The 15,510-nt window shown below is 39.9% G+C and overlaps 1 protein-coding gene across 1 annotated transcript in view; it reads left to right on the top strand.

The window, feature by feature from the left end:
* Nucleotides 1-15,510, top strand: part of GUCY2C (guanylate cyclase 2C) — a 43,370-nt gene that overhangs the window by 14,937 nt on the left and 12,923 nt on the right. Inside the window, exons 9-18 of the mRNA XM_005150291.2 lie at nucleotides 555-640; nucleotides 1,073-1,184; nucleotides 4,856-4,937; nucleotides 6,391-6,496; nucleotides 7,029-7,091; nucleotides 7,685-7,756; nucleotides 8,695-8,799; nucleotides 10,043-10,129; nucleotides 13,422-13,554; nucleotides 15,365-15,502. Of these exons, the coding sequence (XP_005150348.1) occupies nucleotides 555-640; nucleotides 1,073-1,184; nucleotides 4,856-4,937; nucleotides 6,391-6,496; nucleotides 7,029-7,091; nucleotides 7,685-7,756; nucleotides 8,695-8,799; nucleotides 10,043-10,129; nucleotides 13,422-13,554; nucleotides 15,365-15,502 (984 nt within the window). The remainder of the gene's footprint in view (nucleotides 1-554; nucleotides 641-1,072; nucleotides 1,185-4,855; nucleotides 4,938-6,390; nucleotides 6,497-7,028; nucleotides 7,092-7,684; nucleotides 7,757-8,694; nucleotides 8,800-10,042; nucleotides 10,130-13,421; nucleotides 13,555-15,364; nucleotides 15,503-15,510) is intronic.

Raw genomic sequence — 15,510 nt, 5'->3', positions numbered from 1 at the left:
GCCATGCTGTAGGATTCAGGAAATTCCACCTTAAAAATTCTTTCAATGTGCTACATAGGCAATTTCTCAATCTGCACATCTGCTGACATACAGAGGCAGGAAGTTAAAAGGAAAAAAAGTTGTTAAAATAGTATTACTAGAACCAAGTAGGTAGCTCTTAAATGAGTAAGAGGAATGAAAGTAGCTCTTTATTTCCTTTCTTGCTAATAGATCCAAACTGTGGGTGGAAACAGGCAAAATGTCCCTACAAGTGAGCTTACTCGGACATTCTTGGTATGCTGAAGAAACCTGACAAATATATCCTTCTATAGCTAGAGGGAGACTTTCCTCTTCAGTGCAGTCAGTTCAATGCCTGTTATTGGATCCTGTAGAGAAAATGTAGTATGCTATTATGGCAGAAGTAGTGCTACTCTGAGCTGATATGTATTCTAGCATGTACATGGAGAAGATGAATACCCTGAGCACCAGAAATCCTTTTATTTAGCCCATCCTTCCTGTTACACACTTGTATTTCTGAGAAAGCAGTCCCTCTGACTAATTCCTTGTGTCTGCAGGTGTTCTGGGTCCTGTGACTTTAGATGAATTTGGAGACATCGATACAAATTTGACGCTGCTGTACACGTCACAGACTGCAAATCATGTATGTATGCCCAGGGAGCAACTGTTTGACCTTATATGTGAAAGGAGAAACAAAGTACTCTGTACTATTGCATAAGAATGATGAAAATAACTACAACAGAAGCGGTGGTGTGCCAAGGCATGCTGTACATGCCAGGAGGGGGTCATGAGAGGTGTGCTGGAGACTGACAGGGTTGATGTCATCTGGTGATTCTGTAAGTGAAGTGCAGCTGGTTCTTTGTGGGACTGATACATTTCTTTCCACAGAAAGGGGACGAATGAGGAAGAATATGGCAGCTAAAAATATGGCTAAGCTGAGGAATGCACTACTGTAGCAGAAAGAGCAAGAATTATTTGAGTTTGGGCAATACACTTATTAGTGGTAGTTTGAAGCAAGGGACAAAAGAAGGAGAGCACAGCTGCTGACTGTATTTCTTCCCTCCTATACCCATAGTTCAAAACTCTTCTATATTTTGACACTCACAACAACAAGACACTCATGGAGACTGCCAGTCCTGATTTTGTCTGGAAGAACCACAAGCTGCCCAGTGATACTCCAAGCACTGGTGAGATACCCATTAAACCTACCTCTTTGAAGACAAGTCACAGTCCTGAGATCTGCCTGCTATGAACCCAGCATGTTACCTGCACACTGCCCCCAGCCTGTGATGGGAGGACCTGGGGGCAGAACAGCAGCTTTCCTTCCCTTGCTCCAGCCTCCCATGTTCTCTGCATCCAGCTCAGTTCTAAACCTGCATTTCTGCTTAAGTGCTGCTACGAAGTCTCTTTGTAGACTCCATGCTGTACCAGTGATTGTGGGGAACACCATGGCGTGTTTTGGAAGACATTAGCTCTGAACATATTAACCTTCATTAGAAAATGGTGGGGGTGTGAATTACTTTAAAGACTGTTAAGGAAAGGCAGCAGAGTTAAGGTAATGATGAGTTATCTGATTCTGCATTGCAGAATGGTGGCTTCTGCTTGCCCCTTTATCCTTGTTAAAGAGAGTTCACAGCACTGTGCAGATTCAGGGTGCTTCTCTGGAGCGGTCTGTTAGAAGAGCTGGTGCTTTGCAAAAAGACAATGGGAAACTAGGTTTTTGCTCTGTCTACACTTCAAATCTGAAATCCCAGAAATCACCACCTCTTCTTCCTTTGAGTTTTTGGTGACTCCTGAATAGAATGGATGAACCCTCTAGTTATTCAGCATAACAGAGTACAACCTTGTCAGTCTGATCAGCTTGAGATTATTTCCCCAATTAAACTGCTGTCACATGGTTATTGGCAGTGGAAAGGTATATAATTCAGCATATGATCTGCAGGATAAAAATTACTGCAGTGGCAGTGGTTGCAAGGGCTAGTGCACACTGGGTTAGCATTCACTTGAGTCATTCCCGTCAGTGAATGTCCAAAGATGCCACTGTTAAAATTCTCTGATAAAGGCCTCCGTTAGTTTGCTGTATTGCTTACCTCTGTTAGGGAATAGGTAAAGCAATAACTGGAGAAATACTCTGCTAAGAGTACAAGAGTAAGGTGGTACATGGTTTCAAACATTTTTATTCCTCAGTAAAGTGAATCAAATGTCTTCAGATTAGGGCTTACCCCTCCTAAGAGAAGCAGGAGTTCATTGCCAGGGACAATACTCTAGTTAGATAGCTCTGGAAAAAGCAGAGGGAGTTCAGTGAAGCTTTTACTTTTCAAATCTGGTCAAATCTATAGTCTTCCTTGGTATGCCCACGAGTCCTACTTGTGCAGAAACAGCGGTGCTGCAAAGGTCAACGACAGGGTGTCCCTGCAACTCCCGAGGCCATGTGCTCCCTGTTTGCAGTCTTCTCGGTGTTGCTCCAGTCCCATTCTCATGCATCCCTTGGGCCCCACAACATGCTGTGTTGTCAGTGGATCTTTGTATCTTTAAAACATTCCCTTGAGTGTGTGTCCTTGTTTGAAGCTGCTGTACAAGGGCAAAAAGAAAATAGAAATTGTAGAAAGCCAGTGTCTACAGACCATTAGCTTAATATTCTGCACTTTATGTAGGCCTGATTTTGTGGCCATGCTATACTAAACCAAAGTAAAACCACCTCACACAGGCACTTGATTATTTTGTTTTCACATTTTTGAAAATAAACCTTCTTTTAGTGTGAGTTTAAATAAATACATTCCCCCAAAGGGCAACTTTTTACAGGCAAAGCTTAAGCAATCACTATGCTTTGCCAAAGCCAGTCAAAACTTTCCAACCAGAAATATGTTTTTTTCCTTCAGGGAGGTGGACAACAACCAAAGCCCTCCTTCTTCCTAAGCTGTAATTGAGAACAGCTGACCTAGTTCTGCTACCCTCCTTCCTCCTGGCACCCCGTAAATAAAGGGTCTTTATCCACATTTTCTCATTACTTAGAAAGTTTTAACCCTTGCTCTAAACATGGATAAGATCAGCTGTCATATTACACAAAGGTTTCTGGTTCCAGAGGACCTGAAAGTAGTTAATTTGTGATGTCCTCTCCCCTTGTATGTTGTAATACTAAAAGCCAGGTGGTGGTAGCAGAGCCTCAGGAACGGGAAATTGTGGTCCCACCGCACTTCCAGGGGAAAATACAGCCTGCTAATTGTTAAGCAGCAAACCACGATTCACACAAATTAAGTTTTAAAGAATTCGTACGAAATGCACATTCTCATATTTTGTACATTCTCATATATCTGTCCTTTTTTTACTGGTGACTTACTGTCATTTCTTGGTGGAGAGAAACATTCGTACTGACAGTTTTCAGTGGAGCATCAAACTAGTATTAAGTTCCTAAGAGACCCTCAGACTGATGCTGGGATGAACACACAGAACGAAGGTGGGGAGACATGATACACAAGACAAGAAAAAAAGCAAAGCCAGAAAGCTAGGTCCAAATCCCAGAGGAGTTCCAAAATTGAATTCTATGTCAGATGCAGACACATTGGTATACTGAAAATCCCTGCTCAGCTGCTGCCTGATTCTGAGGGCAGCTAGTGTGTGTCATGTTGCTTTTTATGTATTTATTAATTTTTACACTTTATCATTTTTATGTGTGCCTTTATTTCTGTTTCTGAGAACAGGCAGAAGTGCATTAGCCTCTAAGACTGAGTAGCTCCACACTTTTACTATCCATAACCTGTATGGCAATCTGACAAAAACCAGATTCACCTCTGTCTTCTTTCCCTGAGAAACTTGTTCAGTAGAGTAGGCACACTCTAGATGTGTGGCCACCAGATGAAGCTCTGCACTAATGGCCTGTTGCTCTTCAAAGGAACTTGATGGCTGCAATTTTCCTTCCCAGTACACCTGAGCTCCAAGAACTGAACCAAAACAGGCTTCAGGTTGCTTTTCCACATTTAGACAATCAAAATTACAACCTCAAATAGTCAGTTCCCAGCCTTGTCTGTCCTGCCTGCCTGCTCAGGATCAGGACACTCATGTGCTTTGTGGTTTTGGGTCTAAGTCCTCAGATGCCTGAACAGCCTAATTTTCAAATTGTTTGGCACCTGGCAGCTTCCAAGGACTTTACTAGCTTTGTGCTGTCACCAGATTAATTTCCCTCTATAGTGCATGAATTTTTTTACTGAAGAGTACAGTCCACTCAGCAGCACTTGCCTTCCTTGTTCGGAAATTAATTCACAGTCTCCAAAGGTCTGCCTACAACTACTGTAGAATGACTTTAAACAACTGGGCCAATAAGGCCCAGTGAAATGTGGGAAATGTTAAAAGCTGTACCGTGCCCGTGACTCTGATTTCAAATGGTCACCTGCTTACCCCATCTACATCTGATCACACAGAGTTGTATCCAAGGTTTGCCTCCACCAACCACTCTTATGAAGTTATTGCAAAGAGAAGTTTGGCTGCTTCATTTTTTAAAATGTGGTTACTGAGAAAAGTAATCTTCTAGTTTGTTTTTAAGGAAAACACCTGGAAACTGCTGCTGAGTTGATGTGAGATTTAGTGCTATTAAATTAACTTCCCATCTGGGTGTCCTTACAGAGAGCCCATGCCTTAGGCAGGGATTTAAGACTGCACTGCTCCGGGTTGTGCTTCATCCTGCACATGTCATTTTTAGGCAGTGCTGAAATTTACCAAAGCTTCTCAATTTGGATGTGACCAAAGAATATCCATCTCAGGTACTGTGACTTGCACATGTGTGGTTGAGCATAATTTCTTAAGTATAATACTGGTTTTCAGCATCCTCTGCCAAGTTGTTTATTTTTCAATTTTCTTTTTGCAGGCCCACACATCTTGACTATTGCTGTTTTTACACTCACAGGAATTGTGATTCTGGTTCTGATCATCTCTTTGCTGATTCTAAGGTACCAATGCCTTTGGCCTTGAGTTTATCCTTGAAAAATTTTCCTCCAAGGGCAATGCCTTTGATCTCTCCTGGATACACTAATTAGCTTACCTGGGTGGCCGCCCTCAGTGTGAACTCTTTAGTATATGCTAATCAGTTTTTGCATCCGTAGTATTGTTATGTCAGGTTAATAATCATAGGAGAAGATGCAGCAAGGCTCAGAAGTTTTGCATCAGCTAAAAAGCTCTGATTCCTATACATGCACAAAAACATAAGTCTCAGTCAGTCTTCAGAATTTTTCCACTTTACTGCCCATCTTTAACTTAGTTGGATTCATTTATGTTTCATTAGTCTATTGGTGACATAAACGTTCAATCTAGAAAGAAGTATTTGTCTTCAGTCACTGTAGGAGTCAAAACACCATGATGTTTCGGTGGTTTCATTGCATGGATACATCCTGTCTTTCAGTTCCCTCTGACTCAGTTCAGCTCCTCCCACACCAACTTCATTAACAGCTAGAATTTCATGAGTATAACCCAGTTCAGCATTGTCATGATCAGAAATAGAAATCAATGATGTGTCCTTTTCCTGGAAGAAATGCCATCCCCTTTCCAAGCATATGGTTTTCTTTCATTCTTAAAAAAAAAACATATCTTGCTGCAATATTTGGTCTTCCTTTTCTTATATACGTATATGTTAAAATATATTGGAAAAGTGAAAATCTGGTTTATTAGCCAATACCACCCATGCTCCTGTTTAGAGCATTTGCCAGCAGTCATCAGTGTGTTAGGATTCTCCTGCAGTCTTTCCAGTTAGTCCTGTGTTGGTTTTCTTAATAGAGGAAGGATTTGCACAAATAAGTAGATAATTTGATGAATACTAGTTTTCTCTAAGAGAAGACAATGTCTGTTCTGAAGTTCTACAAAGGAGACTGCAGATTTCTTCTGCCTGTTCTCAGGGCTCTTCCCTCATTTCTGCAAAATGTGCAGAACATAGGCCACCCATAAAAAGGCAACTAATCTCAATGCTTTTGTTACTTCCTCTCCTGGCACGGTATTCACATCAGTTCTTACCATCTAGTGTTGATGACAGGACTTTGTTTGTCTTGCATTTGTTTGTGGGACCTCCCTTCAGAGTATATTCAATAACATGGAGGAAAGAGTATATAAAATCCAGATGACTGTTTGCACTTTAAATTGGTCTGACATCCCTTAAGATTCTGGCAGTTGCCTGGAAGTTTTCTGCTAAATCTGTTCTTCTGTTATATATATGAAATTGAATGAGTATTTAGACTTTTCCAAAGCTAGGGGAATTAGAGCAGCCTTAAATTGGAAAACTGTACAAAAGGCCATGGGGCTCGTGCTCAAGCTTTGCTACCTTGACACCCCATCCTTGTGTCACCCTGACACTAGATTCTGTTCTGGATAGGATATTCTGGAAGAATATTCTGAACAAGTTTGCTCATTTTGCAGGAAATACAGGAGAGACAATGAGCGCCGGTGGAAGAAATGGTCTCATATACCGCCTGAGAAAATCTTGCCTCTGGAAACCAGTGAGACAAGTCATGTTAGTTTGAAGGTAAGAAAAGCACAATGCCCAAAGCTGAGTTTTGGATTCTTTCTTCTAAAGACCATTGATGCTGGAGTGTTGGCATGCTCTGACTACTGTGCAGGCTATGGCTCTGGTTGAACTAGGATCTGTTAAATGTCTGGGGGCTTTAAAGTTTTGTTTTTAACCCTCACTTGCTGTATTGAATTAAAAAATGAGATTATTTCCCATCTATCATCCCCTAATACAATATATCTGTTCTGCAGCAGTAAAGCTCATTTTGTGATGGCAGAATGGGCTGGGTATGGATTTCCAGACTCTTCCTGTTACAGATGATTTCCCTGTGTGTTGTTACACCTCTGTAATGACCAAGAACATGAAAGCAGCATGTGGAGGTCTGGCCAACTGTGGGAGTGGCGAGGATGTCCCATACTGTCATGTAGTGGCCCTCCCGAGAGAGGCTTATGCTTCTCTGTACAGCCACACTGACATTACTTACCTCTCAGAACCTGCCAAGTGGGAAGTAGGTGATAATTGCAAGTTAATTATTCTTTATTCTTAGATCGATGACGATAAGAGACGTGACACCACCCAGAGACTTCGCCAAGGCAAATATGACAAGAAGGTAACCTGACTGCAGTGTCCACACTCTCTTCCTTGGCTTAGGAGGGCTCTTTCTGGGAGGTGGTTGTCCCTCTCCAGAGAAAATTCCACCTCCCCTGACCTTGCAAAATAGCTTGATCTTATAGAAAGAGTAAGCCATTTGTTCCCTATCAGGTGCTTTGCATCTTGCTTACTGATGGGAGGCAAAATACTAGACTCCATGAACCCCCAGCCTAGTCCAGAAGCACAGAAGCAGAATGACCAGAAATCTGATGCATTTTGTTACTGAAGAGATTAACAGATTAATGGAGGAGAGGCTATTTACATAGCAATTCTTATACATTCAGTGAAGCTGTCAGCCTGAATGAAGTATATTCATATTAAGACAAAATCTGCCTCACTGACAGGTCTAAATAGCTCCTATCTGCCTGGTAAATCTTTTGAAGTGCATATAACTCCGTTACTTAGCTGATTAACCAAAATTCCATCAGCAAAGTAGCAGGCAGGTGTTTCTGTAATATTTCTGTGTATGGCCATTTACTAGAAAAGAAGGATGAATTGCTGTTGTACTAAACCTATGGGTTTTTTCTTTCCCCACTGGTATTTTTTCTTCAGGTGGTGATCTTAAAGGATCTCAAAAACAGTGATGGTAATTTCTCAGAGAAGCAAAAAATAGAACTGAACAAGGTAACTGTTGCACGTAGCAACTGGACACTGCAGGGTGGGATGGAGCCTATGAATGAAGTCGTTGCTTTCCATTGTCAACAGTCATATGCAATAGCCATATGCTTGTGCATGTTTGAGGTGGATGGGTAATAAATTCCTCAAAGGATATTGCCTGATGAGCTTTCTCTTTGTGTGTGTGATCTCATCACCAGTGCAGAGTCTGAACTGTATGCCAGTAAAGCTGAAGATGAAGTAATTAATACTCTCTCATATGGCCTTGTTAAATACATTTTTGCAGCTGCTGCTGAAAGTCAGTGCACTCTTTTTACTCATATCGTGCTGATTAGTAGTGGAATGCTGTAGTTAATCTTATTACTGAATGCCAAATGCAGCTCTTTAAATACAAGTAACTGCTAACTTGCGCATACAGACTCTTCCAACATGAGACATGAATTTGGCTGCATTACTGCATCTTTTTTGAGTGTTTTTCCTTTTTACACAACACAGCTGTACTCTGGATTCAAGAAACTCTAAAAATGCTTCAAAGTAAAATACAGTTGTCTATAAAAATGGACAAAATACATAATATCATGCAATGTCATTAAATTTTTATTACTTGCTCATTTACTGACTGATTCACAATATTCTGTCACTCATAATGGCTATTGTGGTCAACTGGGAGGTTTGAATAGGGAGGCAATAATGGAGAGAACAGTGGGCTCTGGAATTAAGTTGCAGTATCCAAAAGCAGCCATTCTTATCTCCCTAATCCAGAAGGCTCTGAAATGACAGATGTCTTCAAGGACTTCACTCAGTGCCTTAGTATACACTAGTTTAAATGAAACTCATACATCTTATCTGGCTTGTGAAAAAAAGCTGTGTCACACAAGTATCATTGACCTGTGTTTCTGTACTGACAGTGATTGCTTTTAAAAATAGATGAACTGTTTTTCCTCTAGCTCCTACAGATTGATTATTACAACCTGACGAAGTTCTACGGCACAGTGAAGATAGACACCATGATCTTTGGGGTGATTGAATACTGTGAAAGAGGTTCTCTGCGGGTAAAGGATTTTGCAAGTCTCCTTCCACCCCCAAATTATAAAATTTCAAGTAAGGAAGAAAATCCCCATCTCCATGTTGCTGGCCTTCCTGCAGCAGTCATGGACTGAGCAAATGGTGGAAGGTTTCTGACTCCGAGCTCCCTCTCCTTTGCTCAGTTCTCTCCAGCCTTCCTCAGCTGCTGCTCCTGCTGCCATCAGTTTGATGGCTCTCAGCAGCCAAAGGATGAAGTGAGGTGCAAGCAAGAAATACTCCCAGACAGTGTTTTCCCAAACAACAGCAACAGCCAGTATTTGTATTGTGTCCACTAATGCAAGCATTTAGGATATTACCTTTTCTTTATTTTCTTAGCTGCAGCCATTGTCTCTGATAATGACCTTGTGGACCCCACAGTGGCCTCAGGGTGTGAAAGAATAGACAAAAGAATATATTCCATAGTAATAAGGGTCAAAGAGTTTGAGGCTGGAATTTGGCAAGTTGTATGCATAAGGGACAACAACCCTTAATTTTTGTTTATAAAAAGAAATGGTAAACTCATGACTGGCAAAAGTTATGGAAAGACTTATGGTTTATTACTACCAATATTATTTCAGTGCTAAACAGTAAGTAATGGTGGCACTAGCTCTTCTGCAGGCACAAATTGTTTCTACATATGAGTTCATACAAAGACGCTCATCAGTAGCAATGGTCTCTGGAACAAACTCACAGTAAAGCAGCGAAATAACAGCTCTGTCTCTAGCTCTTTTCTTGGAAACTGGCTTACTCATGGAGGTTTACTTTTAGCAATGGGAACCATATTGGCTGGGAGAGCTGTAAACAACTGACACTTAAGGAAACAGTCTACTTTAAACTTATAAGGCCATAAGTAAATTGATAGGAAATGGACTGTGAGCACAAAGCACAGAAATTCTTCTGCCTTCCTCTTGCATTCCTTGCCCATTTCTGTCTCAGCTATTTTACTTTATTAAAGACTTGGCTTTCAGAGAAAATTCATAATTTACCTTTAATGATACAAAACACTCTTTTCTGGTTTCCCCACTTTTCTAGCTGTGTGTAAGCCTAAAATATATTTGATATCCTCTGTTTTGAGTCATCTCCTCCTGTAATGAGTGTACTCCCTATAAAAAATGAAGGACTCTCTCTTTCAGTCACTGGTTGAAAGGCTGTACATTTTAGGTACTTGTATCTCCTCTTGTGCTTTTTTCCCTGATGTAGATTAGAACCATTCTTCTCTTCTTTTGACAGGATGTTTTAAATGATAAAATCTCTTACCCTGATGGCACGTTCATGGACTGGGAATTTAAAATCTCTGTCATGTATGATATTGCCAAGGTAAGCGGACTGCTGACAGTGCAATGTTGATCAACCTGTCCTGTCTTGCAAAACTGATCCTTTGGAGAAAGTCAACACTCAAGGTCTTCTCCTTTCCTCATTAGAGCTGTATGCCTTTCCACTCTTTCCTCCTCTGGGAACAAGTATACAAGGCAGGAGGGGCCAGTGGCTCTCAAAGCAGAGGTACAGAGAGCTAGAGCTGGCTTTGGGTATTTATAAATAACCAAATAGAGTATGTCCCAAACAAATGTGACCCAAAGATCAGAGGGTTATAACCTGTTTATTAGTGCCTCTGATTAGTAGGGCTTTTGCAGTCACAAGACCTGCAAAACACACTGCTCACTGGCTTCAGGGAAGGCATACGAAGGAAAACAGTTGTTTTTCAAGTGATGAAATTATTCTGATTTGTATCTGGAAATGGGATCAGCTTTTTCTAAACAAACTGTTTTTTTTACATCCTAATTTTCTCACTCACTAGAGTGAGAAATTCCAGTTTCTCACTAGAGCTATCAATTTTAGGCAGTTTAAGAGGGAAGAAATTAATCTTATACAGAAACCAAGACTGTTTTTCAGTAGCTTTCAGAAGATCTTTGCATTTTATGCTTGGTAAAGGAAATTATCTTCTACATTACAGACTTGTATCTGTTTAGCTGGTAGGTAAGGATCCTTTGTAATTCACAGGTATAATAATTAATTATACATCTCCAGGTAGTATAGAGAATTACCTCTGCTTTTTTGCTAGTGTTCAACTGCTCTCCTCTTCCTATTGCTGGTTTGCAGTTGGACAGTCCTCTCATTTCACTACATGTATCAGTTCAGATTTGGTCTCCACACTGAATGACTCCACTGTGTCTGTTCTAAAGAGATACTGAAAATCTTACTCTTTATTAAAGCCCCCTTAATCCAAATTGTCACAGTTCGTTGGCCTTGTTAATGACTTTCAAGTTCAGTTAATGTTTAGCATTAAGTTTCATTTTAGATAGCAGTGGTGGAGTTTCCCTTCCTCTTTAAAGCATATAAAAACCCAGGGTATTTTTAACCTTTTGCAGTTCACCTTCAGATGTTTCTATTCCTTGGTAAGTGGGTTAGACAAAGGGAAAGCCCTAAATCTGCTCTATTTCCATTTTTCTCCTTGTTTTTGCTGTCTTTGCTCTCTTTAGGTCTGATGGCACCACCTGTAGCTACATGGATTTAGCTACATGTGACCAAAGAGCTCTGATGAAAGGTCTGCTAAGGATGAATTGCATAAATTGAGCCTTGCAGTTATTAGTGCATACACTGTTGTTGTGACACTATTAAATAAAGGGCTCTGCAGGATATTGTGCAAGAAATTGTAATATTTTTGCATTGTGTCAGGAAAAGGGCTCTCAGTCAGAACTAAAGCTTCAGAGCAGAGGTTACAAAAGTGTCTCAACGATCTAGAAGTACCACATTGAAAGTCATTATAGATTTTGAAAATCACATTGTTAATAATATTGATTCTTAATAAGCTGCATGTTTTCAGGTGTGCAGGATAGTTGGAAGGAAAAAGGAAAATTTTATCAGGCACAGATATAAGACTTCTGCCTCCAGAAACTGTTAACAAGAAAGCACTGGTATAAGGAAATCAAAATCAGCTTTGCCTGCCATTTGATACTGAAACTGATTGGGAATTCTGCAGTAGCAATCAGTGTATTTCCTGGATGATGAAAGCAGGAGATGGAAGATGGCACAGCTGGAGGAAATAAGACCTAAGCAGGCAAAACAGCAAAACATCCTGGATAGTGTCATCAGGGCTGCATGATAAAAGCTGCTTAATCAAGAAATGTGTTCCTTGGATATAGCCTGTACACAGACTCTAAATTTTGGCATGGTTTAGATAGGTTCAGGATATCCAGTCCAACAGCATTCCCCAAAGATTGCATCTCTTGCAGGCTTCTTGTGTCTCAGACATACATCTACTTTGCCCAAACCTCCACTGTTATTTTAGTGATCTCTTGCAGCATTTGCTGATCTGTTCCCAGTTAGGAGTACCCTGTCATTGGAGAGAAACCCAGCATGTCATACAGTGTATTCATGACCACATGGGCTATGTATCCCTGATTAAAGTCTATTTAAAAGTTATCATATAAGAGAAGAAGCTATAAATGTAGGAGTCTAAGTGGAAGACCATTCAGAGAAGAAACTAAACAGGAATGGCATACCTGTTTTGGCTTTCACAGAATATAGATTCTGCTTCATATACTGAGCTAAAGGAGGAGGATTATAGGAAGAAAAACTACCAGCAGTAGGCTTTAAGTAGGTGTGAACTTAGGTAGTTAAGAAGAGAGAGATGAAACAGAATAAATAGTAGTAAGAAGGTGCAAATTAGCATACTTGCTCCCTTCACTTAATACCCACTTGCTAATGTTCCTTTCCTGCTATGCCTCAGTGCTGACCCCTTCTCATGTATTGCACAATATTTGAGAGTCTTAGACTAAATGAGATAAATTCAGAGGTAATGAGTGAAAAGGAGCAAACTGCACACCTTTGTATGCCTGCATGTGTTGTGAGTCAAGAGTCTGAATCGCAGGAAATATAGCTGAAAATGCATCGGCCAGTCCTCATGGTGCCCACTTCAGACTTGGCTCATGGATGGCTGATATATATTGATTAGTATACAGAAAACCTTAATCAGTCAGGTCAGAAGATTCTGATTGTGGTTGTCTAATCTGATCTCCTGCCTTATACAGCCTTAGTGCATCATCTAACACTCTGCATTGACCTGCTTTGCAGAAGAGGATCTGCTGCAATGTTTCTGAATTAAATCTCTGGTGTATGATAATCTTCAAAGATGATGCAGACATAAAGTGCAATTCCTCTCACACCTGTGGTTTTCACTGAATGAACAAGGAGTTGAAAGCACTTTTTTTTCTGGTGTGACATTCTAACAAATCTGTACTAAATTTACCAAAACAGCATTTATTGAAAAACTTCTGTGGGAGGAAATAATTTTTCCCAATTGCTTATTTGTGCTCTAATCTTATCGAAACCCAAGATTCCATGTCAGGCTTTTGTTAATTAAGAGGAAGGATTGTCTTGCATGACATGATCCTTCTAATGATCATCCTGTCATCTTGGAAAGTATCTAAAGTAAAATAATATTTGTTTTCCTCCATGATGGGGAATTGTGATTTGTGTAAATCCATTGCCGCTGAAGGCTATTTAATTACTTGGACAGATATTATACTAGTACTTCACATTCTTGTTGAGTCTACTAACAGTGGAGGGTCTCACATGTAGTCTTGCTTTCTTCTTTTATCATCAACCACAGGGGATGTCTTACCTGCACTCAAGCAAAACTGAAGTCCATGGTCGACTCAAATCCACAAACTGTGTAGTAGACAATCGCATGGTAGTGAAGATCACTGATTTTGGCTGTAATTCAATTCTGCCTCCAAGAAAAGGTAAAAACAGTACTCAATTAGACTTTCTTTCATGGTTTCCAACCCAGTGGAATATTCTTATATTAGAAGTCCTGCAGGGTCTAATTACATCTTGTACAGAGTAAAAAACATATCTGATTTTGTTTCCTGTAGTAGCCATCATACAAATGCTGGCTGAAAACACTGTCTCATCTTAACACAATGAGAGAATTATTAGCAGGTAGAGAAGGAAATTAGGCAGTGTATGTGAGAAGAAAAGATTAATTTTCAACTTATAGTTTAGAAAACAGAATTCACATGTGGCTGAGATACGAGAAACATTTTTAGCACTCAAGGCCTTCATGCAGACAGCTCTTTTCTGCAGTAATGCTGAACTGGTGTGAAAACAAAAAAGTTAAGTACCACACGGTCTTGTCATTGATCAGGTACATGTTACCACATTGCTCTGCAATTTCATTTATATATTAACACTCATGACTGATCAACCTTAAAAAAATCTGTAATGGTATGCAGTAATAACCTTAATGTTTTTCATTCTTTAGGTTGTAATCTAGCAATATGTGCTTGATCAGACTGGAATAATTTAAACAACTTTTCTTTGCATTTTCTATTAATCTCATATTCACTGGACATTTCTGTAAAATAGAGCACTCCCTCCTACTCATCTTTTCCTTCTTACTTGATCTTGGGTGAAAAGATGAACCCATCTGAAATTATGTAATCTCAATCTGTATAATAGAGCTTGGGGTATAATAAGCACAGCATTATGCCACAACTGCTGTATATGACCTGAGAAGAAACTGTGGTTGCAACTAGGTTGAGAGAAATTTTCACATTCAGACATAAACATGCTCAGGAGTAGCAATGAGAACATAAAAAAGAGTAAGAAAAGTGCAGTGAATGTAAGTGCTCTATTCATTCTTTATTTTACAATTTTCATATTTAAATTTATATTATTATTATTACTACGTTATCATGTATTTATAGTCTTTCTTTGCTCATAAACAGCCTCAAACTTTTGGGCTACTAGATTTCTTTCCTTGAAGAAGAATTCATGTTTCACAAGAGATGTACAGATTCATTGTGGCTGGGTGTTTCAGCCTGACATCGTAACATTATATTCAGTGTCACTATGTTCAGGTCACTGTTACATCACTAGCATGTCATAACAAACTGTCATACCATGGCAGCATTCAGGTTTTGAGGTACAGTGGTGGTTGTTGTACTAGAAATACAGATTAATAATTTCTGTAGGAAGAAAGTGGTTATGAGGAGGTAATATTATGTCAGGCTCAAAAGCACTTGAGAGTTATTTCAATAGATTCATGTTATCAAGGCTGCTGGGAAATATTATAGTCTTCTCATCTGACATCTTGTATAATGAACTCCATGCATCTAGCTCAATAATTTATGGCTCAGTTTTTCTTTTTTTTTTAATAGCACTGGCATTCTTTTGTTTTATACTGATGCATAAGCTATTTCTAAGTAGCACATGAAAGGTAGCTAAGAAAAGCAAGTTTATTGCCAATAGCCATAACTTTTCTGGAGGTGTGAGGGTCTGCAATCTACAGTGGAAAATAGTAGCGTCAACAAATCCCAGACAACTGAAGACGACCACATCAGAGGGTTATCTAACCTGTACTGATGTCAGCTTCTCAAGAAAATGCTAAAATAGGAAATAAACTGTACCAGTGGGCTCTGGGATTGATCTGAAAAGACTAAAAGGAAATACCACTGTAGCAAACGGATGCTCTGAGAAGGATCACACTTTTTCAACTACTTATCTCACTTCCCTCTTTACCTTATCTCCTGTTATCATTGGAATCTTCAGACCTGTGGACAGCTCCTGAGCATCTCCGTCATGCTGATGTATCTCAGAAGGGTGATGTGTACAGCTATGGGATCATTGCCCAAGAAATTATTCTACGCAGGGAGACCTTCTACACCAGACACTGCCAGGACAACAAAGGTAATTCC

The sequence above is a fragment of the Melopsittacus undulatus genome, chromosome 5 (genome assembly GCF_012275295.1).
Source record: "Melopsittacus undulatus isolate bMelUnd1 chromosome 5, bMelUnd1.mat.Z, whole genome shotgun sequence".
In the NCBI taxonomy this organism is placed as follows: Eukaryota; Metazoa; Chordata; class Aves; order Psittaciformes; family Psittaculidae; genus Melopsittacus; species Melopsittacus undulatus.
This window is presented reverse-complemented; position numbering and strand designations above follow the sequence as displayed.